Genomic DNA, 25520 nt, shown 5'->3' with positions numbered 1-25520 from the left:
TGTGCTGATTTTAATTTACGATAATTCACTTTTTCACTGACAATTAAACATCGTATGTGTGATGATTTTATACATAACAATTAAAATATCACCAAACGTGGTACTAAGGGATCGTGTGGTAACTGTTTTGGAGTGAGTTATGCTACTTTAATTTCAGGTTGGGATAATTCACATAGATATTTATCTGACAGCTACTTTAAAACTCTCGTTGGTACACCTACCACAATAATGTGAGCAAATTAAAAGAGAAGTCCACGGAAAGTTGATGCATCCTGTACTTTACCTCGTGTTTCAAGGCCAAAAGATGAATTTTTATATTATTACTTCGACGTAGCAGGAACGATACCATTTTCCTCTATACATTCTCCAAGATTGTGGATCAAATATATACAAAACACACATAAATGTAATTACGCATATTTTGTTAACACAATCACCTAGAGGATATAGATCCAAATTGTTCCCCGAAAATCTAGCTTAAAGATTTCCACATTTTTAGACGCCAGACCTCTGATTTAGGTAAAAAAAATAAAAAATCGTTAGTTGTTATTAATTGTATTGTATTGTATCATTAATTTAAATATCATGTTTACTTAAAATTGTATTGTATCATATGATTTAAATTCATCGTTAAATAACAACAAAAAATCTTATTTTATATAACGATCAATTTAATGTGATCTTATCGTTACCTTATTCTCGTTTTATCTTTAATTTTTTATTTAATAATTTTATTTTATCATTTACAGTATATTTTCATAAAAACTCTTCCTTGTACTCTACTTTTCGTAGATTTAACATTCAAATTGTTAATTTGACATTACATAACAATAAAAAATAATATAACTTATCCAAATATTATATTTATTAAATTAACAGATATAATAAAAAATAATATAACTTATCCAAATATTATATTTATTAAATTAACAGATATAATACAAAATAATATAATATGTCATAATGAAATAGCAGGTAACAACTATCCCCACAAAGTGTTAGCAACAGAACAAAGCCTACGTGGTCAATTTGTATGGCTTCTGCGAACAAACCCCCCCAAAACGTGGTCAATTTGTATGGCTTCCGCGAACAAACCCCCAACTTTTATTCCATTTGAAAGATCGACCTGACATTTATGACCTCAACGACATCTACCACCTCCGATTATATAAGATATTTAAAATTATATAAAATTAAATAAATAAACACATAAATTTTATGTGATATAATACATAAAATACCACATAAGATGCAAAATAACAACGTATAATGCCACATAAGACATATATATTTACTTATTTAATTTTATACAATTTTAAATGTCTATTAATAAGACCAAAGATGCATGAAGGTAGATTTATCTATTATACCTTATTTTAAAAGCATCCATAATCTACAAAGGTTAAAAGAATATGTTGATTTAAATTCAAAAAGAGTACACTGACTTCACTTGAAAAAAATAATTAAATTAAACAGCTGTACCTGTGATCGAAAATCATTGACTAATATATTTTACATGGAAGAGGTTGTTCGTTAGGAACACAAGCCGCATAGAAGAGAAAAGCACCAAGAAAGTTTTCAGGTAATTTGAATCAACGCCATGAAACTGCACCAATATAGAACAGAAGCCGAGCAAGCTTGTTAGACTCCACTGTTTATGATTCCTCCGAATGAGAGCAGAACCAACTGCACTGGACAGTCCTTAGTGTACGTACAATTAATACGGACTTCCAAAATAACGAATAACTAAAAGATAAATGCCAATGGGAGTTCTTAATCTTTTTTCCCCTCAGAAAGGGGATAAACTTGCCCATTGATTATGCAATATCCCGCAAAAAACTACAATCTACCGAAAAATAAAAGAACCTTGGTTCATGTTACAAAAGAAGCTGAACGATGATAGCAAAGCTGAATGCTTGAAGCTTTTGCCCTTTTTTGTTTAATGCACCATTATAGATATCCGCTGGCATCATCTCAACAGAGGAGAAGGATTGACGACGATACGCTTCAAAGGATTTGCAACATCACCGCCACCAGCGTGCTTCACAAACTCAGCTGGGGAGAGAAAGTTACCGTGACAAACACACATTATTTTCACTTCCTCTCCCTTCTGGTATCTATACAGAAATCCTTCAATCTTCTTACCATTTGGCCCATCGCCCGTAGTGGAAACACAAGGCATGTTAAGCATATAGTTTTTGAACATTTCTTTTGCTTCCTTGCTATCACTTCCATTACATGTGCTCGGTGATTTTTCACTTGTGGTTTTAGGTGGTCTAGCTACTTGTTTCCGTTCATGCTCTTGCTCTGACGGCTTGATGCTAGTCGGAGTATTTGCCCCAGTATTGTCACCTGACCCTGCAATAGTTAGATGGAAATGGATAACAGGTTCAGTTCTTTCCTTCCAAAATTTGTTAGCAAGAGAGAGACAGTGAAGACAATCTATCAAACACCTGCAAGGACAGATAACTTGATACGGAAATCAAAACTCACTTCAAATCTTAACAGGCTAAAAACATCGTGACGGAGAGAGCCCCCGGAGGACATCATGCTAGAGCATCCAGAGCAAGCACGTTCACCACTACAAATGGTTGCTACTTAAATTGAAAACAGAGTGTCGAAGGAGGGATCAAATTCTACTAGAATCTAGATGACATAGCTCCCTCTCAAAGGGCCTAAGAGCACATATAGGCAATACAACTCATATGCAAGTGGTAGCTGTTGGTAGCTGTTTTGAATTGGAATATGATAGTGTCGCAGGACGGGTCAAATTCTACTACGACATAGGCAATAAAACTCCTCTCAAAGACGAGGACAAGGCAAATCATAGGCAATCAAGACTCCTCGGCAAGCGGTTGCTGTTTTGCCTTGGAACATTTAGTGTCAAGAAGAGATTAAATTCTAGTAGAACATAGGGAACAGAACTCCCCTCAAACGACATTTGATCCAAAATGAAGTGCAAGGATCAGGCAAATCAACAACAATAACATACCATTGAAATGCTATAAGTGGGGTCTGAGGAGGGTAAAATATACGCAGACCTTACTACTACCTCATGAAGATAGAGAGGTTGTTTTCAAAAAAGACCCTCGACTCAAAAGTCACAGTCCAAGTAAGAGAAAAAAATAATATATATATATATATATATATATATATATATATATAGCATAATGGCACAAAAAAATAAAAAGCGATGTAAATTTTACAAGACAAAAATAATAACGATAGCAAAGTAATATAATAATCAAAGACAATAACAACACAACTATACAGGTATGCCTAGACCTACGATCACCCTAAACCGACACACAACAAGACACCATTTTATCCCCTACTAATCCGCGACCTCCATTCATTTCTATCTAAGGTCATGTCCTCTGTAATATGGAGTAGCACCATATCTTGTCTAATTATCTCTCTCCAATATTTTTTCGGTCTACCGCTACCCCTTCACATACCTCCCAACTCCAACCGCTCGCACCTTCTAACTGGAAGGTCGACATCCTTCCTCTGCACATGTCCAAATCATCTCAGTTTTGCTTCTCTCATCTTGTCTGCCCGAGATATCACTCCACCTTCTCCCGAATAACCTCATTCCTAAAGTATACTCATCTCCATAACATGCATCTTCTGAACATGAGAATTCTTTATTGGCCAGCACTCCAAATAAATTACACTCAAATTCTACTGCTGTAACACGCAATGGCAGTGACTGATCCAAAATTTTAAGCTCATGGGTGCTTGTTTCTTTTAGTATAAAATTTCTACAAATCACTTGGTATAAGTGCACAATTATTTAACCATGGTTATTAAAAAAATAATGAAAAAGTACAATCAATAGTATTGTTACATAAAATAATAACCTTTTAACTTTCTTTGAAAAGAAAAAAAAAGAGAATCCGCCCGCAGGATTTGTTAACCAAAATGCCAAAAATTCTAAGGAAAAACAAGGGAAGTGTTTGTTGGTTCTTTTTCTCTTTCTGTTCCAAAAATTACATATACGTAAAAGCAAATTTGAAACTAAACATAAAAGTAAATAAAGCAAAAAAGAAGAAATTGTAAATGAGTATGAGAAAGACAAGTAAGAATCACTGAAATTTAGGGAAGAAGAATCTGTATTTGGAAAAAATTATATTTGGCTTCAAGCAGAAAAAGATAATGACTTTACTAATAGAGCATTTGCGCCACCCGAGTATCAAACTCGGGAAACCAAAGACACTTTCAATGCAGCCGCCTAACCAAAGCACCCAGCAAATTTTTTGTTCTGTGGGTGCTTGAGTACCCGGTAAGCTGCGTGTAGGTCCATGCCCCCTCCCCCTCCCCCCCACACAAATAACACATGATATGGCCAAAGTATCAACGGTAAGTGGCCATGTATCAAAATGCTCTTGGGCCAAATCAGCATGTCGGATCAGTTCAAGGAATACTAGATATTAGGAGGTGAAACAAGGAAAAGCTGCAGTGAATTCCACAAACACCCGCAACATTAATGACAGACAGCGAAGTCAGGTTAAACCAAAGGAAAGTTCCTAATGGACTCGAGGTACAGGGAGTCGTCTTAATCCTTTGGCAACTAACCATCAGTCCATATCACTTATTCTAAAATAGAAATCCAAATTAGGGAAAGTTTGTTACTCCATATACAATTTCCCAACAAGCTAGTTGGTCGAATAATCATTCTTAGTGCACATCGCCGAGATCATATAATTTAGGAGCTAATGAGGCGCAACCGCTCTACCGAGTACTGATGAACTCCTCGGTAGGGAAGAACCCGTATCAAACCAGGCTGTAATGACGCTCTTTTATGTCATAATTCAACAGAAATGTTAAAGACATAAGGTCTACCAACTACCAAGTCGCATCAATTTATCAGAAGCTGCATTAGAATGTCTAATTCCTTCACACGATCTATAATCGTTTAACTCAAAACAACTAAAAAAAATTCGTCCTTTCTGTCTTTAAATAGCTTCAAGTAGACACGTGCTATGGTCCAAGACACGGTAATGAAAAGCATCTTCTCAAAGAACATCAAATGGCAAATTGAGGGCAAAACACATAATAGAACAGGCAAATAAAGACCTTAACGACTATAAATTCGAGAATTCTATGTCCAAATTATGACAAAACGTACATGCCCCCCCCCCCCCCAAAAAAAAAAAGGTACAGAATTTAATTCGGAATATAGAAAATTAAGGAGGAAAAATTCAAAAAGGAAAGAGGAAAATTGGTGATACCCTGTATGGGTTGACTCCCAAAATCAGAAATTCCTGAAGAACCACTTCCCTGAGAAGCCATCGACCCCTGTGACAAAGGCAATGAATTCCCATTATTTCCAACTGGAACCTGACCATTATTACTGTAACCATTTTCTTCAGGACGCTCGTCCAAATCCACCTTATCCTTCACCACTCTAACATTCTGTAATTTCTCCATCCTCTTCCTTTTAGCCTCCAAACGCCTCAGGGACTGCAGCTCCTTCCTTTTTCTGCACTCCTCCTCACCTTCAACCGGTAACGAACACGTCCTCGCAATAGAACCAACAGAGAATGAACAACGGCCATTACTTTGATCCCCGCCGGAGAACACAAAATTTGCAATTGAAGAAGAGCGTTTCAGTCGCTTAGCCCTTTCTGGGTCCACACCGAATCGTCCGTTCAATGAAAGTCCCAAACTCAACTCCAAATCATCCTCTTCATTCGGAATTTCATGGAATTTCCCTTGTAAGTTGTTGTTTCCGTTGATAAATTTATGCAACGGATCTCTTGAAAGACATCTTTTTTCTCTATTTTCTTCAGCTTCAGCCATTTAACAAAAGAGGGAAAACAAAACAAAAACTTCAAACAAATTTTAAAATTATAAGGAACGTTAGAGAATGTAGTTGCCGGAGTTCCAAAATTTACATTCGCCGGCAACAGAGTAAACTTTAGCCATATAAAGGGACCAGAAGAAATATAAATTAAAAAAAACAGAGAAAGAGAACAACTTGATGTATCCACGACTACTTTAATATTGCTATTTAGCATTGAAATGACTAAAACACCCTCAACGATGAAACGTTAAACGCACTAGAAACCGACACGTGGTAGGTCTTTACCCACGTGGTTTAGACAACCTGGTTTAAAGGGACGTTTGCCACCGTCCCCTTAAGGTGTCTCTTCATTTAACTGCAAACAAGAATAAAGGTATAACCGGAATAGACGACCACGTGTCGGTTAATGAGATATATTAGCGACACGTAGCGGAGAAATGCCGCGACGGTCACCATCTAGAGCTTTTTCTTTTTCTCTTTTGTGGTCACTCAAAACGGTAGGATTGACCTATGGGTTACCTTTTAGTGACTGGCTTACAACTATTTTATCGGGAACAGCTATTGACGTGTATCATTGTCATACATGGCTGAATTTGTCGACACGTATCAATTTTGGCAATCTAGTATTTTCTTCTCCTATCAAGGCTTAGTTAATAACGGCAACTTTTCGTCTCTTACATTTATTTTCCTTTATTAATATTCTTGCATTTTAAAAAGATACCGTGGGTGTGACCCCTGTTTTATTTTATTTACATACATAGCAATATTTAGCTGAGTTCAGATGTTTAAACACACAAAACTTTTGGCATGTTGACACATTAAATGTATCGTTTAAAATTTGTTCATCTTTTAACCTAAAATGATTTTATTATATAGAAAAATTTCAAATCGTTAGTCTAACCAGATCCTTAAAACTAGTCCATAAATGTGAATTATCCAAGAACACACTTTTAATAATTTACGTGGAACTCAATATATAAAGATAGATCTAAAATTTTTATAATATGGATATGGGTGCACCACTTAAAAAAAGAGAAAAAATAAATATTAAGTAAATATTGATCCTTGTTTCTCTAAATAAATAACTTAATATTCAATCCAGTGCATCATTTAGTCTTTTGAAGTCAAGAGTGTCAAATAAATAATATTAGATCAATCCAAAAAAATATATAAATAAAATATCTAATTTAACATAATAATCATGAGTTCACATAACATAGGCAATAAATCTGCCCAATGGGGCCAAACATTGAGAAATCAAAAGTTGCGAACATAATATAAGAAAAATGGACATTAAGTTTAACTCAACTCATAAGTTAAAAATAGTTTAAGACTATAAAAATTGCTTCGAGTTAGATTATATATCTTAAATATTAAATATATATAAATTATTAATTTAAAATTCACAAATTTTAAATATTGGTTACTTCCGCTTCCAATAACTTTAGTTAGTCAAAACCGCATCTTTTGCTAATTTGTTTCCACATTGGAATATCACAATTGTTGAAAGTGAGAAAACACTGTTGAAAGTTACGTGAATGTTGATTCGCAAAAAAAACTTGTGTTTGTCAATTGATAATAAAGTAGTATTAATGATGTTTCTTTTTTTAACATAATATGTTGTATAGTACAAGAAAAGAAATGATAAGGGACAAGAATTTTAATTCAATGAATAGAAACCACAGAAAGAAAAAATAAAGTTTGTTTAAGTTAGTGGCTCTGTCACATGAGCAAAGCCAAGTGGGTCGATTAGACAAATAGTATAAATTTCACTAGCATAGTCACCCAGATCCATCAATTACACAGCTTGACAGACAACGTTGTTTTCTTTCAAAGTTGGCCTTTTATTTTCTTCATTCATAGATAATTTTTTAAAATTTATTTCCTATGCAACTTGCTCTTGGTCGGTATTTACTTTAAAGCAACTTGGCAACTAATTATGTTTATTCCATAAGACAGATGAAAAATATTGTATTTATTTCCTTAGCATGTTGATAAATTATTTGCATGAGTGTACCTATCTTGTGTTGTTAATTCTTAAATAATGCTTGACCTTTGGTGTGAACTTTTTAGTCTAGTTTATCGAAAAAAAATATACATAATCCTCAACTCCTAATTGTATAAATAGCAAGTACTATTTACCACAATTATTTATTTCAGGAAAAAATAGTCCAACACCTTAACTTTTTCTTTTTAAAACAATGAGGGTGGTAGAACAATTAAATTTTTCGTTTGGTAAAAGCTATTAACATCAAAATGACTAGTTTTAGTATAATGTATTGCCATCAAAAATCAATTCAAATTACTGATTTCACATTACAAAAATTTGACTAAATTACTGATTTCACATTACAAAAATTTGACTATCATAAGACAAATATAGAGGGCGAAACTTATAAATGGTCAATGAAGTTTGATGCATTGAATATTAAGGCTTAAATTCCAACAACATTAAAAGTAACTAAGTGATTTCTTTACCCGATTAAATTTTGATGGATAATTATAATAGAATAGTGCATTAATGCTTGTATATATATTGATTCACATATTATAATTATGAAAGAAATAATCGCAAAACAGAGTTCAAATAATTTTTAAGTTTATTTTTTCATACAGCATAAGTTGAAGTGATAAAAAAATATATATATAAATAAGATTTGACACATTATCATTTCACTTATGAAAGCAATACTAGTTAAGAATGTAAGTTTTTAGAATCCAAGAATGTTAGTTAGATAGTTGTTGGTGCCTTCTTTAGAGAGAAGAAAAGGAGAAAAGGGGAAAAAAGTGAGATGGGAAAATTGAAAAGAAAGGCACACGAGTAAAAGGAATTATGAGATTATGATATAGTGATGAAATTATTTATTTTTTAATCACAAATTTTAAATTAATATTATTTAAATAAAGAAAATTTTATTGAAAATATCATATGTTTTCAAAATAAATTTTATAATATATAATTTAAATTTAATTAAAATCTCAATACGAACATGGATTGACCAAAAAAAAAAAAAAGAATCTATGATTATATTGAGCAAGTGGTCCAAAAAGAATCTCCCAAAAATACGCTAAGGATAAAAATCAAGAAACAGATCTATAGTGGACCCTGCATTCTACAACTTGCTCTTTCACCAATTCATTGTACGTTTAAACGTGGAGGTTGTAGTATACGTGTCGCTAAATGATTGGATAACAACAGCTCGATCAATTTGCAAGTTGTAAGTTGCTAATAGCGACGTGGCTAGTGGAAAAAGTGCTAGACTCTTGTCAGATAAAGATAATAACTATCGCAACTTGCTCGGCCCGACCCAACACACGTAAACGATTTTTTTAATTAATTTTTTAAAATTAAATTATTAATTTATACTCTATCAAATACGTAAAGTAATGTTTTTTATTATATATATATAAAACATCTCTAGAATAGTCCTATAATTAGAGTATGAAAAAAAATGAAATGTAGGTAAACCTTATTTCACCGATTGTAAGGTATATAGGTACAGCAGAAAAAAAATTGAATAGACATAATTAAGTAAGACATGACATATTTTTAGTTCGCTAAGAACTTGATCCTAGATAGCAAAACATGGAAGTCAAGGAAAGCAATAATCTGTAAAATGCTATGATGATGTAAATATTAAAAAGAAAATTATTGACAGTAAAAATATTAGAGATAACTGAAATAGACTAGCAATGAAATCGAGTAATAATAATAATAAAATATAGAATCTCTAGACTAGAACTCTACTCTATTATTAGGAAGAAAGAAAACGCTCGATATTTACTAATTATCTATTATAATTCTCGATCTTTACTATATATCATTTAAGATATGTCCTTAATAAATTGAAAATCTATTATATCTAACATGAATAAGTAATAAGTTGACACGTATAAATATACATTAATTTGAAAAACAATGGAACATTAATTTCTTTTACCTTAAGCTTTGAGTCTTGGGTAGATCTAGATGTGACACAAATCACACTCAAATCTACTACGTACTACAATTAGCGAAAAAAAATCTTCCGGTAATTGTCAGCATCAAGCTATATATCGAGGTATGTTTTTTTCCTCCCTCCCTTTATATTTTTGAAATATTAGTCAAATATAGTTTATGTTTTTGTCCAAAAATTTCTAGTCATGCTACACATTATGTTTTTCTATTATTAGAAATTTAAGATAGGAAAATATTTGATTTTGGTTCGAAAGTAGTACACAAGCTGCATGCGTTATTAAATTCTCTACCTTGGAAATTAAATTTTTTTGTGTGAGCATTGCATGTATACAAGTCTCTCCGGTAGAAATTGTAAGCAACGAATATATAATAGTATGAATTCGTAAGTTATGCATTATATTAATAAAACTATTTATTATCATAATGGATTTTGAATCATGTCGAGAGTAATCAAAATAAATTGGGACGGTTTCCAAAAAAATATTTTTAATTATTCATAATAGTTAAGTAATGAAAAAAAATAGTATGATACAAATTTCTTAAAATAAACCGATCAAATCGAAGCATATATAAGGTAACCCTACCGAATGCATTATACTATCCTTCGAGCTATATATGAAGAAATAAATATCCAACATCCTGGAGAATCTCCTTCTGCCTTATATTTATTACTCAAAATCCGTTCAATGTACGAGCTCAATATTTTTATAAGAGAATTTTTTAAATGGTATTAATTAAACGATTTTAAATTACTTATTAAGTGAAAAGTAAATATCTGATGTGAAGAGGCTTATTGGAATATCCATAATTAAAGTATTTTTGCTTATCGGCAGTTAACTATTTTACTCGAAATAGTTATAAAATTTACTCAATATTAGCGACATTCAAAATAATAAAACTACAATTGAAGAATATAAATTTAAAAGTAAAAGTCAAAGATAAAACGAATCTCATAATTTTAAGAGAATAGTACATTGATTATATTAGAATAAAACCAAAAAAATCTTTTAACTTTTTCCGAACATAACCATACTTGAACTTCCAAGAAAAAAAAATCAATTTTGATATGTGTAGGAGGAGGTAATAGATTGTTCGATTTGTTTAAATGGAAAGCCGATTTTTTTGAAAAATTTCAAAATGCATTTGGTATCTTTTTACTGTTGCTGCGTGCTACTTTATCAATTGTCACAAATCGAAATGTACACAATTTTCCCAATCCCACACCCCAAAATAGATAATTTGTTATACTTTTCTATTTAATTAATTAGTAAGTAGTATTTCTCCTTTGTCGATGTATATGATTAAACAACACGTTTGGGAAAAATAGATGTGGCTAGCGGAAAGAGCGATGCCTCATTTGAAGATATAAATAGAGCAACTTGCTCCGATCATATACTTCTAATATTCATACTCATACAATTGCTTGTGTGCTACCAAATCATAGCTCGACACGCTTTCAATAGTTTTTTTTAAAGAAAAAAACATTATTCGGGTATTTACTATTAATAGATGCATATAGTTGTATTAGTATATAGACTTCTAACATTTAATTGATTAATATACTATACTTTTACTTAATTAAATCGCTAATCAATAATTTGAATTGACTTGGTATATAAATAATAATAGAAGCAAGTATTTACTTCATCCGTTCAAAAATAATGACCTAGTTTTATTTGGTACGTGAAAAGTTGAAATTAAAATGTTGCCAAAAAAGAAAATGAGTTATTTTTTTTTGAAACAGACTAACAAGGAAAGTAAGTCAATCCTTTTTAAACGGAAGGAGTACTAGTTTTTCATTATGAAGTTATTTCTTTTCTGCTGAAGTTATTTGATCTGCTTAAAAAAAAAAGTAACTGATATTTTTTTATATTTAAAAAAATAATTTCAAAGACTTGTTCTCAACTCTCAAATAACGTCTTATAATATTAACTTATTTTAGAATTTTCCCAATGGAAATATGGAGTAATATGTCAAGCCATTGTGATGAAGCTGCTGAAATTTTTCATGTTGCAGCCATTAATGAAGCAAGAAAGACGATAGTTTTGCACAAGATTGTAAATAATTTTTCTATAGTTTCTACAGGGAGGGGTATTAAGAAGTGAACAAACATGGGGTAAATAATATAGTTGCATGATATATATGTTCACATTAATTCACGACTTTTACAGTTAAATTGGTTACTTTAGGCTCTCCAATGATTCAGCAGATGAAAGAAACCTTATACACAAAAGCCTTTTCTTATGTAGTTAGAAAGAACATTAAAAGTTCTGCAAGTTACATAGCTCTATCCTGTGAAACATAAAATTACCTACACCAAAAATCTGTTAGAAAAAATGCCCAATACTAAAAAGCTTGAGAGAAAACAAGTCGGTCAAAATTTGCCACACAAAACTTGTCCACCCAAACTATCCTGAAGCAGGAATCTGGCTTAGGCCACCTCTCCGCCCGCCTCTCCCTCTTCCTTGTTGGTAACCTTCATCACCTCGTCCTCCTTGACCCCTTCCACGCCCTGAAAACTCACGTGCTCCAACAAAGTCATTTCTACCATAACCTCGACCTCCAGTAAAGTTTCCACGGCCCCTGAAATTGTCATTTCGGTACCCTGCTCCTCTTCCTTGAGGGAAACGACCTCTCCCGCTACCAACTGCAATAGGATATTGAAAATGCAGACGTATCATTTATGTAAAGAAGTTATAGTCCAAACAACAAAAGTGATTTTGACAGTAAAAATAAAAGACCATGAGGAGAAATTAATGACTAATTTATTGGTTTAAGTCTGTAAACTGACCTCTAGTTGTAGGTCTCTTTATCTCAACATCAGCTTGAAGACCTCCAATGGTAACAGGTGATGCCTGAATCAAAGAATCCGTGCATTAAACCATGGTACCGAAGGATGTAACGATAGCCATAATAACGCATGTTTTAACGTAAAATAAAAAAATAAAATGGGGCAAAGAAAATACTTAATCCCCTCAGGCATCAAGATAACTAAGAAAGGAGGGAGGAAAACTTATCATCAAATGCAAACTCATTAGCTTAGAAATTTATCAAATTATACAATTACTATGTCATCATTTCAAACTAGTTGGAATTGGCTATATCAATCTTCCAGATCCATTCCATTCTATTTAGGACATCTTACATGACTCGATAAATTACAACAAATTATGGATTCCTAAAAATCTAGAATTTCTTTCAATCTGACACTTCATCGCACAAACACACGATCTGGATGCTGGACAGATTTTAACTTGACATGGAAGTGGCCCCTCTAAAAAAGATTTCGGGGGACAAACCTGTATTGCACTGTTCATGGAGCTCAATCCTTCAAATTCGACAAACCCAAAGCAGAATCCTTGTTGCTGCAAAAACAGGAAATCAATAGATAGTGTTAAAGATCTATAAAATTAAGTAGATGAGAGGAGGACAATGTGTAAAATATGGTTACTGGACCAACCCTATTACTTCTAATTTGTACGCCTCCTTGCTTAATGGGTCCAAATCTCTTAAATTCAACCTCAAGTTGAGCAAGAGTAACATTTAGAGGCAAATTGCGGACATAAATGGAGTGCCCCTCAGCTGGAAGAATCAAAAGTAAGTAAAAATTAGATGGCACAATACTATTAATAAGATTGTAAGCAATAAGAAAACGAAGCCAATGGATAAACTGTCAAATATGATAATGCAAGTAGATTCAATGACCCATAGTATGAAGAGAACCTCAAACAGTCATCTACTTAAGCATTCCGCCACGTCCTAAAATCAAATATGAAAGTTCTATCCTAATTTAGCATCCCAGTAGGATGCTTCACAAATGAAAGTAAGGAATGATATATTATCATGCAAGTGCAAGAATTTTTCGATATTATACCTCCGTACTGAGCATCTTTAGATTCAGGTGCAGTACCCCCAGAGGCAGTAGGAATTGATGATTCACGAGCAGGAGCTTTCGTTACTGACTTAACTGGCTGCTTTTCAGCCTTTGCGGGAGCCATTCTTGAATTAGAGGGTACATAGATTTTGGTGGGCCCTTTCTTTGTTTGAGAACTTACAATTGATGCATAAGATTTCTTAGGAGCATCTTCTTGGGTAACTGAAGTAGCTGGTTCTGCATTCTCAGAAGTATGGTTTTCATTATGGGATTCAGCACCCACCACAATATGTCCTTCATCACCAACTAGTCTCTCATCCTCCTCAACAATTCGAATTTCTTTTGCACGAGAGCTAGGCTGTTTGTGATTCGGTGGCTCAAGCACATGAACTGGTTCTAGAATCAGAACAAGAAAGACAAATAAGCAATTTGAAAAGGAAAAAGAAGAAAAGTTGTGGAATTAGACAAAATATCCAACCTGGATCAGGCGTCAAAGGCACGGGTGGTACATCCTTGACCCCATTAACCATTTCTGAACTATTATCGGATTCATTTTGTTCTGCATACCTAAGAACATCATTCAAAACAAAGTACCCTTTGTCCTGTGGAGCAAGGAAAAACGTCTGGGTGAATTGCTTTCTCGTGTTATCCTTTCCAGTGAAGCATCCAGTGACCAATACAATCACCCCATCCTTATAGGACTGTTGTGCCTCTACAGTCTTTATCTCTGCCTTGTAGTTCTTGTAGCCTAATGAGCATATCATGTCATTGATATTCTGCTCCAATAAGGAAAAATCAGTAAGCATTTGGGATAAGAAATCAAATTTCATTTTATATTGCAAACTTGGCACGAGAAATATCTGAACAAGGTGCAAGGTAAAAAAATACACAAAGCACTTCACTATTTTGCACGGTTTCTTCTCATAGTAAAACTTCAGAGAAACGATAAATGACAAATCTCCCAGCAAAATACAAGTTTCTGGATGTTCCATCAGAAGATAAATCAAACTTTCCACCTCCAAGATCATTTTGAACAGCATTAGAAGTATTAGATGGAGTACCAAATTTCTTGAACAAGAAATTTCTTGCAAATCATTTAAATGCCAGCTCAGGAGCTCTAAACCTAGCACCTTGGATATTTCAAGATATTGTAGAGTTGACGGGTTTAGCGATATATTCATACATCTTAATAATTTCTGAAAGTGACTCGCAACTGCAAAAGTCTAGCAGTTCAATTACTCTATTTGTGTGGTTCATTTTCATTCATATTGTCAGTCGTGAACCAAAGTCAAAGATGTACAAGTATTTGCAATAACACTACTCAAGGATTAGGGTCTTAAGTCCTATACATAGTTTACCATTTGTCCAATTCCTTGTGCTTCCACATCCAGATGCAACTAGTTCTTCACTAATACCAAGTCACACTAGATTCAGGATTCTACAATCTATTTATAGTCTTCTATTTCTTCTATGGAGAAGTCCAAATGTGTCCCTCAATTATTGACCTTCACCTACTATGTTATTAGACCAACAGTAGATAAAAGTTTGTATTAGCCATAGACAATAGTTATTTTTTTTCTTATTCATAAAAGTCCTCTAGTATAGTAGAAGGAACAAAAATTGCAGTTATACTCACTTTCATTGTTGTCACGGATGTCATCACACCATTAGAATTTGGGCGACTTAAGACACTCGCATCCAGATAAAATCTGTATACTAACTCTGGGGAGTGGTGTTGAATTTGATAATACTGCTCAACAAAAGCATTTCCAATCACTTGTGCAGCAGGGGCAGAAGGCAAAGCTGTAGTTTCCATAGCCATTCTGTACAAAATTTTGGCAAGACAATAGTCAGTAAAAGACCACCCCTGATGTGTAATGCGAATAAGTAAAACATATCAGCTTGGCAAAAATATGTACTGATAAGACAAAATACCACAGAGCATGTTAGTCTCAAAGGAAAAGAGAAGCACAACATAGTAGCTCATAGTCTGAAATAATAAAGCAACATTACTAAGAAGAAACTAATCAAGGGTTGAGGTTGAGAAATCATGCATGTTAGCATATCCTGATTAAATCCCAAAATCAGATGACTCTGCAGGCAGGGTATACCTAAAAATCAATAAAAGTCTTAGTTACACAAAAAGAGAACTAACTCCTAATGTAGACTCATTAAGACCTCAAAACAACAACATAAAAGTGGAGAAGAATGCATCCTCAGAAACAAAGCTAGCCACTCTTTCCAGTGATTTAGACTTTTTCATTTTTTTTATAAATTCTTTTCAAGTCGAGAAAAATTCTTACAACAACACCTCAATCTCAAACAAGTTGGATCAGTGCTATGAATATGTTACTGACCATGTTTCTCTATTTAAGTACATCTTAAACCAATAATTATACAACAACAATAAACCCACTGTAGTCCCACAGTTGGGGTCTAGATAGGATGATGTGTACACAGCCTTACCCCTGCCTTGTGAAGTAGAGAGATGGTTTCCGATAGTCGGCTCAAGTAAAACATATCAAATTTAGGGAGGAAATGCAATAATAAAGAAAAATAATAAAAAATGCTAAAAGTTCTCTATATTTTCTACGGGCATAAAATCGCTGATAGGGCAAAAGGCAAGTACTAACATGACTAAAATATATCCCAAACTGATTGGTATTTCCTATATAGATCTTTTTGGCAATGAAAACTTCTATCGGAAAAAATTAAAATTCTCCCAAGGCTATAGAGATAAGAGACTACATAAGATGGAGCGATGACGACCACACTCCAAATAAAGAACAAAAATGTCTATGTCAAAATCATGAGTGGTTTACAAATCAACAAAACACAAAAGAACTAGTAGTAGCATTGAGGATAAGTGGCACTACAGAGGAAACCTAGCCTATAAAGTATGAGTTTACATGAATCCATTAGCTTATGATCTGACCATGTATTTGTATTAAGAAATTCACAATATATATATATATATATATATATATATATATATATATATATATATATATATATATATATATATATATATATATAAATATCTAACTGTGAACCAAGTTACTACTATATATTAACTTCAAGTTATTATATAAATTCATAAATACAACATCAACAGTTCTGAGAAATCATTGTGTTCGAGGAGGTAAAGTTACATTTCTCTTCATTTTATTTTTTATTAGTCTTGACGATTGGCAGAACTCAAAAGATGGTACAATTAACAGATCTGCCTTCGGTTGTCAACCTATAAAGCCTTGTCTCACAATAAAAAAACAAACAGTCACCAACAACTTACAACAACCATGAATCAACCACATTCCCAATCAAACAGGATTAATTTAAATCAACATCCAAAAAAATACTATAATAGTTAATGATATAAGCTTGGACATTAATCATGATTAAGAAGTAGGCACTGATCAGGAGGAAACAGGACGAATTTTGAACTAGGAAAATTGTGATGGGATAGATTAGATACTAGGATTAAATAAAATAGAAACTCAAACAGTTAAAGTGTAATTAAGGAAGAAAATTACCTGAAATGGAAGATATGGAAGGCAGTGAAAGGAGGATAGATTTTGTAGATTTGAGTGAGTGATTGCGTCGAAAAGAGAAACGTGTGTGCGCGCGCGCGCTTTGAGTGAAGAGTTTTACGGAAGCAAATATATATGTAGTTAACCCGATGAAAGGGACTGACAATTAAGCGAATGTTACCCTTCTCTTTTACTTATTTTAAAACAAAAGACGGAGAGCTTCAAACTTTGATGAAACGATACGAGTACGGGGTGGGCTTGCTTGGTTACGGTGTTATTATAATGTTAAATTTAATTTGGTGCGTAATTTAGTATTCAAGTTTGATTTTGATATTTTACCATAATTGTTATTTGATCAATTTTGAAGGAAATAAAAATATACAACATACTAATATATGTATAAGTAAAAGATCCAACAAAAATTATATAAAAGAACGTAATTACGCTAGAGAAAAGAGATACAAGAATTTATTTAATAACTCAAAAATTCTTTGTATCTTACTATCTTAAAAATATATAATAAGTCACCTCTATTTATAATACTAACAAATCAAATTTAACTAGGACTAGAAAACCTCCTTATATGAAATAAAACAAATAAATCTTAACTTAACATGAATTAAATAAATATAAAAAAAAATTATTCTAAGCAACGTAGAATTCCTACTCTTGATTCATTTCCAATAAATTTTGATTTACATATACTTGTATAATAAAAGATTATGAGTTTGAATTTTGGAAAAACATTTTCATTATATAATACTAACACCTTCATATAAAAATATATAAAAGAAAATAAAAGTAATCTCTTTGTCAACCACTCACACACAAAAAATTTCAATCAAGATACAATAGTCAAAGTTTAAATGTATAAGCAATTATTTTAGGCCCAATAGATAGCAGCCACGTGTTTTAAAAAAAATATTCAATTTATTTAATTAAAATTTTGTTACAATTTAATTATTTAAAATTAATTATAAATTAAAATTTATTTAACAAAATTTTAATTATAAAAAAGGGTCTAAAATGCCTCGAATTATTGAAAATGATACAAAAATGACCTTCATTCATATATTGGGCCTAAAATGCCCTTTTTCGTTAAAGTAAATGTCATTTTTGGACCTAAAGATGGATGTCTAGGGCATTTTAGGTCCAATAGATTTGTACCATTTCCAATAGTTCAAGGGCATTTTAGACACTTTTCCGTATATGTAACTATACATTCAATATGATATTTGGTATATTTTTATATAAATATCAAATATCAATACCAAACACCACTTTTTAAAAATGCATATTAAATATCACAATACTAAAACTATGATATTAATTTAATCTCGATAGGAAATTTGATATATATCATACCACGTAAATCCCTAAATATTAGCATTTAACCTAATATTTTTCTTTTGTAAGAAAAGAACTTATCCTCTAAATTTTCTATTATGTTACTCTGTCTTTGAAAAATAAAATGTGCACCAAGTCTATTTACTGCGTCATGTCAATATTTAATGATTTCTTAAAATAATTAAATTCTCAATTAGTTGATGAGAAAAAATTATAGATTTCATAATATGGATCGTAATAAGTTATGATTGAACTTTCACCAATCTACCGCTATATGAATATTTCTTTCTGCATGTTAAAATGTTTGAAAATCGAACTTTTGCTTTTAAAAATTTGCTAGTTGATTTTTAAAAATTAAAATTTTGTAGTACCCTTTTTTTCTTTTTCAATTTATTATGCTATGAGAAAAGGTATAAATAAAACATTTGAGAAAAGAAAACGAGCAAGGCCATTTAGGTCCAAATATCCCTACCCAAGTGCAAGACATAACATTAAAGCGCAAAATCAAACAGATCCCATTGAGCAAATTTCTTCAATGGCTTCGTCAGGCAAATCGATGATCCAAACCCTAAAACGGTTGATGAAGAAGCCATGGGAGTTCACTGGACCCCAAACAAGCCCCGAGTATTTATCCTCTGTACCCAAGGCAACGGAGTACAGAATCTTCTGTCCCGCCACTACCCAATCTCAGGCCATCGTCCCCACATCCGATCCTGAAACCGTCTTCGACATCAAGTACTATTCTCGTGACCAGAGACGTAACCGTCCTCCAATCAGACGCACCTTCCTCAACAAAGCTGATGTTGAGAAGATGAGGATGGAGTACAAGTTTGATGTCAATGATTTTCCTAAGCCTTATTTGACTGCTAAGGTTGAAGAGGATGAGAATGCTATTGGTGGTGGCTACCAGAAATGAAGGTAATTTTTTCCCTTTTTTAAAAGAAAACAATTGGGGATAGAGGATTACAGGGATGAACTACTAATATTCCTCGAAATGAAGGTATTGGGATTCGATTTTAGGGTTTTTCTTATATCCGTTTAATATTTATCATTGTTGGAAATTGAGTTTGTTATTTGAATAATCAATCAATCGTTCAACCGTGTATCCATTTGTTATCTTTGCCTTTTGTACTATGTTCTATTTGGACCTATTTCATTCGATACTGATAAGTAATTTGCTTTTAAGGCACAAATTCAGAGTTCTCTAAGTCCTCATTGTTTCATTAGATAGTTATTTGAGCTGGATAGCTGGTGTTCTGATTTAGTAGGAATTTAGAGCTTCTCTTCGATCAGAATTGTTGGGGATTTATGTCATTTGTCTTGAATTGGCGGTTCTTTGGTTCGTCTTCAGTAAAGGAGTCGGGACATGTAATCTGAAGATGTAGTATCCAGTCTTACTTTAGGAGCGCAGTTGGTTTGGAGGAAAATGCTCTTTTTTCATGGAAAACATTTCTACGTCATTTTGCAGTGTTTGGTTGATTATGAAAGTAGGTGACATATGGAAGTCCTACAAGGTGTAAGATGGTATGTAGGTTGTGTTTTTGTGATATTTTCGAGTACTAAATGTTGAAGATGATGCTTAAGAGTTAATTGAAACAAGTGATAACTAGTAAGAGCAGAGTTATTTTTGGGAAGGAAAGTTAATTACATTTGATGTTTTAAGCACTTGACGAGATTTTTATCCATCCCTCTCCTTGTGGGAAGATAAATCGGCACGTAGTGGAAACTTTGGTAGCAGATTATAATGATAATGTCGAGTAGGTTTCAGAAATATGCTTTTTGGGGGGCTTACTTGAAATTAGATTTAAAAGGACCTACTGTGTAGCTAGGTTTGTGCAATTTGAGCATTATTCTTTTCTGGAATATTTGTTGGGTGTCTATCAGATAAATCACAAGAAGTAAATCAACACATCGGAAACCTAAAATTTGAAAGAGACATGCAATTCTATTATAAATTTAAAATCATGAGGGTTTTCTATCCTCAAAAAGCTATTTCACTCCTCAACTATTTATTCAACCCCCTTTCCTTAGCGGTTCCCAATTCCTTATTTTTCTCATTCACTCTATCTTTTTAGAAATGGATTTTTCCATTTTAAAGTAGAAAAGAAAGTTGACAGACCAATAAAATATGCCAAAGTTTGTAGAATGTTTAACTAAAAGGAGCTTCTTCCTTTCTTTACCTAAGACCTTGTAGTTGCTGTGTCTATCCTTCTCTGCATTCGCCCTTCTGTAGTTAGTGGCACCCTAACCACCCTTCTCTCCAACTGAAAGGTCGCTCCTTTCTAATAACCTTTTCATTGCCTCCCATTTGTTCTGCCCTCCAGATTGAGCTACTGTTGCCTCCTTTTTGGTTCTTCCAAATGATGGTTGCTTCCTTCCTTGCTACCCTTTCCAATACTTAGCTTTTGATGGACGCGCCCTCCCATTTTCCCCCTACTGACATGAGCACCTTTGACCCCTGTTCCAGTTTTTCTTCTTTTTTCTTTTCTATGTCCTCCCCTCTACGGTTGTCCTTGTTTCAAATTGGCGGGAAACCCCTAGTCCCAACCGTTTTAGAAATTTCAAGTCTTTTCCTTTTCCCTTTTTACATGGGAAAACACCAAATTAAAGCTGATAATAATGGTGTTTATGTTACCCAATTAAACATTCCGTTCAAATTTGACCAGAACTGATGCTTTTAACACATAAATAATGTGCTATTACAAAACCACATGTGCCAGAAAGACTTAAAATTGCTAAATTGGCTTCATCTTTGGTATCACTTAATATCTACCCGAAATAGCACTAGTTGATAAGGTTTTGAAACGGGATTAGCTTAATTTCATTTTTTTTTCATAATTTATTTGTTATTGACTAGTTTGACGTTATATTATGCATTTTTTCTTCTTTTGTCTTAAAGCACCAGATCATCTCTGAGCACGAATTAGCAATCATGTAGTTGTCTATTTCTTTGTTTGCTGGGTTGAAGAAGAAGATTCAGGTGTGTCAATAGGTAACAGTGAGAGAGGTTTGTTAAAATGAGGTTTATTATTCTAGTCAGCTTTCCTAACGTATCAGTTCAGTGTTATCACAAGCGAAAAGCGCAAAAGGCTCCAAAGTCCGTTGGGGCTGTAAGCGCAAAACACAAATAAAGTGAGCTTTAATGATAAAAGGCGCGAATGGAAAAGAAGTACAAATGTAAATGTTTAGTCCAAGATTAATTATAATAAGCATGAACAACAAATATATGGACAAAGAAGTTGAAAAAATTACGATAAAGTGAAATATCAATTGTTTAGTGTGGCCTCTCCCGGAGATGCTAATTGGTAAGGAAAAGTATGTGTTAGAGCCTTGATGACGACATTGAAGCGCACATTAAGCAAGGTGAAGCGCTCAACATGTTGTGTGCCTCACTTCAGGGCTTAAGCCACCTTTGACCACACTCGGTCAGTTAAAAAAAGTTATCTCGATGTATCTTTATAACATGTAGCTTTTCCTTATAAAAACAGTTCATCAATGTAAACATTATAGTTGACATGGCGACTATCATTCTGATGAGATTTATAATTTGTTGTACTTAAGCTTAGGTCAAGAGATTGGGTAGAAAGGAAGACGAGTACGGAATTGCAAATCTTAAATCTAATGAAACGATAATAAGTTTATTTTTATGAAATAAGTTTTTTCATTGCTGGAATCAAGAAGATGCTGAGTTACAAAAACAAATAGATGTTAGCTACAATAACAAAGAAACTAAAAAATGGTTAAAATTCAGTTGAGATAATTCAGTTTCATGCTAACAGGGTGCATAGATAGAATTTTCATATTTCATGATGGTTGCATCTTGATCACTTTGTCTATGTAAATATAGTAATATCCGGCAATTTCTGTTGATACTTGTCTAGATTAAAGTAGTCATCGAGATCTTTTAGGTACTTTAAGCTAATTTCGTTCTATGGCTAGTCTCCTGGAGATGATGAAAGAGCAAGCCAGCTGAGAGCATGTCTAGAATCCACGTTTGGTGGTGTTCTTATGTTGAGGCAAACAATGCTATAAACTTGGAACATTCACAGTGTGTGTGAGACTGTGAGTGGTTCTAGCCCTCCAAGCCGTAAAATCTACTGCCCCTTTAGTTGTGTAAATGAGCTAAGCCAAGATTCAGCTCACTTGGTGCATTGAGAGATAAGCTCAAGGTTGGCTCGAGTCTAATCAAGCCCGAGCTCGAGACAATCAGTTTTTTTTGTTTGATAACCCTGGTGTCTGGGCCTGCTTCCGCGCACCTTGACGATCATGTTTGGTTTGCTTTTACCACAACCAATTAAATAACTTTTACCTAACCAAACTAGAAATGGTAAAAGATTATGAAAACAATCCTAACAAAAATAATCCTACAACTCTCATGTATGGAATAATCAGAAAAGAACTGAGTTCTACAAAGTTTTAACATATCCTCAAATCTTAAAACAATAGAAAAACAGAAATAAATGCAATGCATCTGATACTGTAGTAAGACCGTGGATCTGTTTTATCACTTTATATGGCTGGCAATATATCTATGCTAACTGCACTTCTAATTTAGATCTTAGGCCAATTAATGAGTACAACAACAACAACGACTCAGTGAATTCCCACAACGTGGGGTCTGGGGAATATAGAGTTTTCCAAACACTAATATAATATCTACCTAGTCACAAAAATGTGCTGGAGAGAGGTTGATGGGAAGAAGCAACACGAAAAGGAGAAGAGGTGGCCTACTGGTAAATGAGGAAAAAACATTGAAGATAAGGACTGCTTGGTATTTATACCTGGTCTACAGTTGGAAACAAAAAGAAAATAAGTAGGTAGGCTCTTCAAGGTTGAGTCTAGCGGAAACAACCTCTCGACCTCACAAAGGTAGGGGTAAGGTTTGCGTACATCCTCTCCTCCCTAGACCCCACTTGTGGGATTACACAAGTGTGTGTTGTTTTTAAGGTTGTCTTACGAACCAGTTACTTGGAAACTCAAGCTTGGTATGCTTTACTACTCAAGCAGGCTTGAATTAGACTTGACCTTGAAAAGTGACAATTGGATTGGTCGTGCCAATCTTGAGCAGTGATTGAGCTTGCAACACAAGTTTTGTTGAACTTTAAGTTCATCATATATCTTGTGACATAATCATAAAAAAGAAATGACCAGAAGTTAGTTCTTCTTTTGCAAGAATACGTGTAGTTAGTTCCTCGTTTGCAAGAATAAGGTGTTCAATTTAATATTACAGGGACAAAATATAAGAAAAAACAAAAGTTTCTGAAATTCCATAAAGTGAAGGTTATGTGCAGTTTACAGTGACACCTTTCCTTGCATTTGATTCCCCCTGATTTAGTATTTGAATGGTTAAAGGATGAATAATTGCGCATAGAAATTATCTCTGCAGTCTAGGTAACTAGAAAAAAAGTGTTAGCTGTTGTGGCAACCCCACATAATGGAAAAAAAGTAGCCTTTCTTTTATCTTTCCAAAAAACTATTTCTGTTTTCTTTAGTCTTCTTGGAGAATTTGATTTCGTTAACTGTGTGCTGATATTATCACATACAAATGTAACTACTTGAACTCCCTCTCTACCAGGGTGCGTACTTGTGGCGAAGACTCCAATTGCTGTCAATAATCGTTGCTGATGATGTTTTGCAGTGTCAGCCAAGTGTATTGCAAATGTACTGCCTTTTTAAAAATGTTGAGATATATATTCTCAGAGCAATTTGGTTTTAGATTGAAAAGTTTCACCAGTTGAATAATTTTGTTCATTTAGCTTATGCAGATTATTCCCTACCTTGTGTTTGAAAGAGTGAAGTTAGTCGAATGTCACATCTGATTAGCTATAGTCTGATTCTGATTTCCCAAAGGTTATGGTGTTGCAGCTTTGTCTGATATCATGCCATGGAGTTCAATAAATAATGAAATCAATTTTAGTTGTGGCTACTGAAATTGTTCATATTCTATTGAACTTTTTTATCACCGGAATTAACTCCCTACCAAGAAGGTGGTTCTTGATTCCTATAATTTAGACAGGAGAGCATGAGAATTTCAATTGGCAAATTCATTTTACTTACAAAAATGGAGGTCATGCACACTGCTAGTTTTCCAAATGTAAAATAAAGCCAATTCCTTGTACCAAAACCCCTCCAGCTAATACAAAACGAAGATAGGTAGATGAAAAGGTCTTCTTGAGTTGTGTTTGTGCCAACTGCTTAGTGATCTTTTATCTCATCAATTGTCATTATTAATTACCAACTCTAAACTATTTCTAATGCGATACAATTATCCAACGGAAGGCTTAATTGTTTGTTAGTAGTAGCCTAAATATAGGGGCGTTTTCTACCTATACAAGCAATTAGGCATTGCATGTACCTTGTTGCTCAAATAATCTCAACGTCCTTGTTGAGAGTCGATGTCTTCAGAGTTGTTTTTAAATGGAATGCTTGATTGTGGAGACGTTTACAAGTTTTCCTTGGTCCAATTGCAGGAAAGACGAGATAAAGTGATGTAGAAAAGCTCAAAGTTTGGGGTAAAGCTACGAGTATTGTGGCCATGAACAGGAACAAAATAAGAAAGATGAGTGTTTTTTTGTTAAAAGGAATAATAGTACGGGAAAACTCTCCTCTTTTTCACTATACGACATAATCACGCATGCCCCAAAAATCAAACAAACACATTGTTGTATGGCTCACATCTTAACCCAATTTGGAAATGAGATAGCACTTTCCTTTACCCTCAAGCAAACACAAGACTCTTTTCGTACAAATCCAACTATCAAATGTTTCAATAATTATACATATTTCTAGGCCTATATCATATGTCTTTTAACAAAGTAGTAGTGTGATTTATTGCATCCTTGAATAACTATAGGAAAAAAGAGAGCCTCCTTTCAATTCTTGATGATTGGCCTATTTGCCTTGTAGACAAATAGTATTTGCTAAATTTATTTATCAAGGAACATATGAAGTTTCTGCCACAATAACGGAGCCAAATTTTTTAATAATTAGGGAAGTTCAAAA

At 33.4% G+C, this 25520-nt stretch overlaps 3 protein-coding genes across 4 annotated transcripts; 1 reads left to right on the top strand and 2 right to left on the bottom strand.

Moving 5' to 3' along the window:
- Positions 1–1617: 1617 nt before the first annotated feature.
- LOC129873945 (ninja-family protein AFP3-like) lies at positions 1618–5960 on the bottom strand. Its single transcript, XM_055949143.1, has 2 exons — positions 5235–5960; positions 1618–2358 (listed from the first exon to the last, which is right to left on the bottom strand). The coding sequence occupies exons 1-2, from the start codon at positions 5803–5805 to the stop codon at positions 1970–1972; spliced, it is 960 nt and encodes a 319-aa protein (XP_055805118.1). The 5' UTR covers positions 5806–5960; the 3' UTR covers positions 1618–1969.
- A 5919-nt stretch (positions 5961–11879) lies between these two features.
- LOC129873297 (nuclear transport factor 2-like) lies at positions 11880–17584 on the bottom strand. 2 transcript variants are annotated; one of them, XM_055948365.1, is made up of 8 exons: positions 17175–17584; positions 15278–15464; positions 14120–14417; positions 13642–14037; positions 13228–13349; positions 13067–13132; positions 12559–12622; positions 11880–12414 (listed from the first exon to the last, which is right to left on the bottom strand). In XM_055948365.1, the coding sequence occupies exons 2-8, from the start codon at positions 15461–15463 to the stop codon at positions 12176–12178; spliced, it is 1371 nt and encodes a 456-aa protein (XP_055804340.1). In that variant the 5' UTR covers position 15464; positions 17175–17584; the 3' UTR covers positions 11880–12175. The 2 variants fall into 2 exon arrangements, with proteins under 2 accessions (XP_055804340.1, XP_055804341.1); XM_055948366.1 differs by lacking the exon at positions 17175–17584 and adding an exon at positions 16108–16318.
- A 1298-nt stretch (positions 17585–18882) lies between these two features.
- Positions 18883–24344, top strand: LOC129874022 (uncharacterized). Its single transcript, XM_055949237.1, has 2 exons — positions 18883–19436; positions 24094–24344. Exon 1 carries the CDS (start codon positions 18919–18921, stop codon positions 19432–19434), a length of 516 nt encoding a protein of 171 aa, XP_055805212.1. The 5' UTR covers positions 18883–18918; the 3' UTR covers positions 19435–19436; positions 24094–24344.
- The last annotated feature ends 1176 nt before the right edge of the window (positions 24345–25520 follow it).

This window comes from Solanum dulcamara, chromosome 11 (assembly GCF_947179165.1).
Source record: "Solanum dulcamara chromosome 11, daSolDulc1.2, whole genome shotgun sequence".
NCBI classification, from domain to species: domain Eukaryota; kingdom Viridiplantae; phylum Streptophyta; class Magnoliopsida; order Solanales; family Solanaceae; genus Solanum; species Solanum dulcamara.
This window is presented reverse-complemented; position numbering and strand designations above follow the sequence as displayed.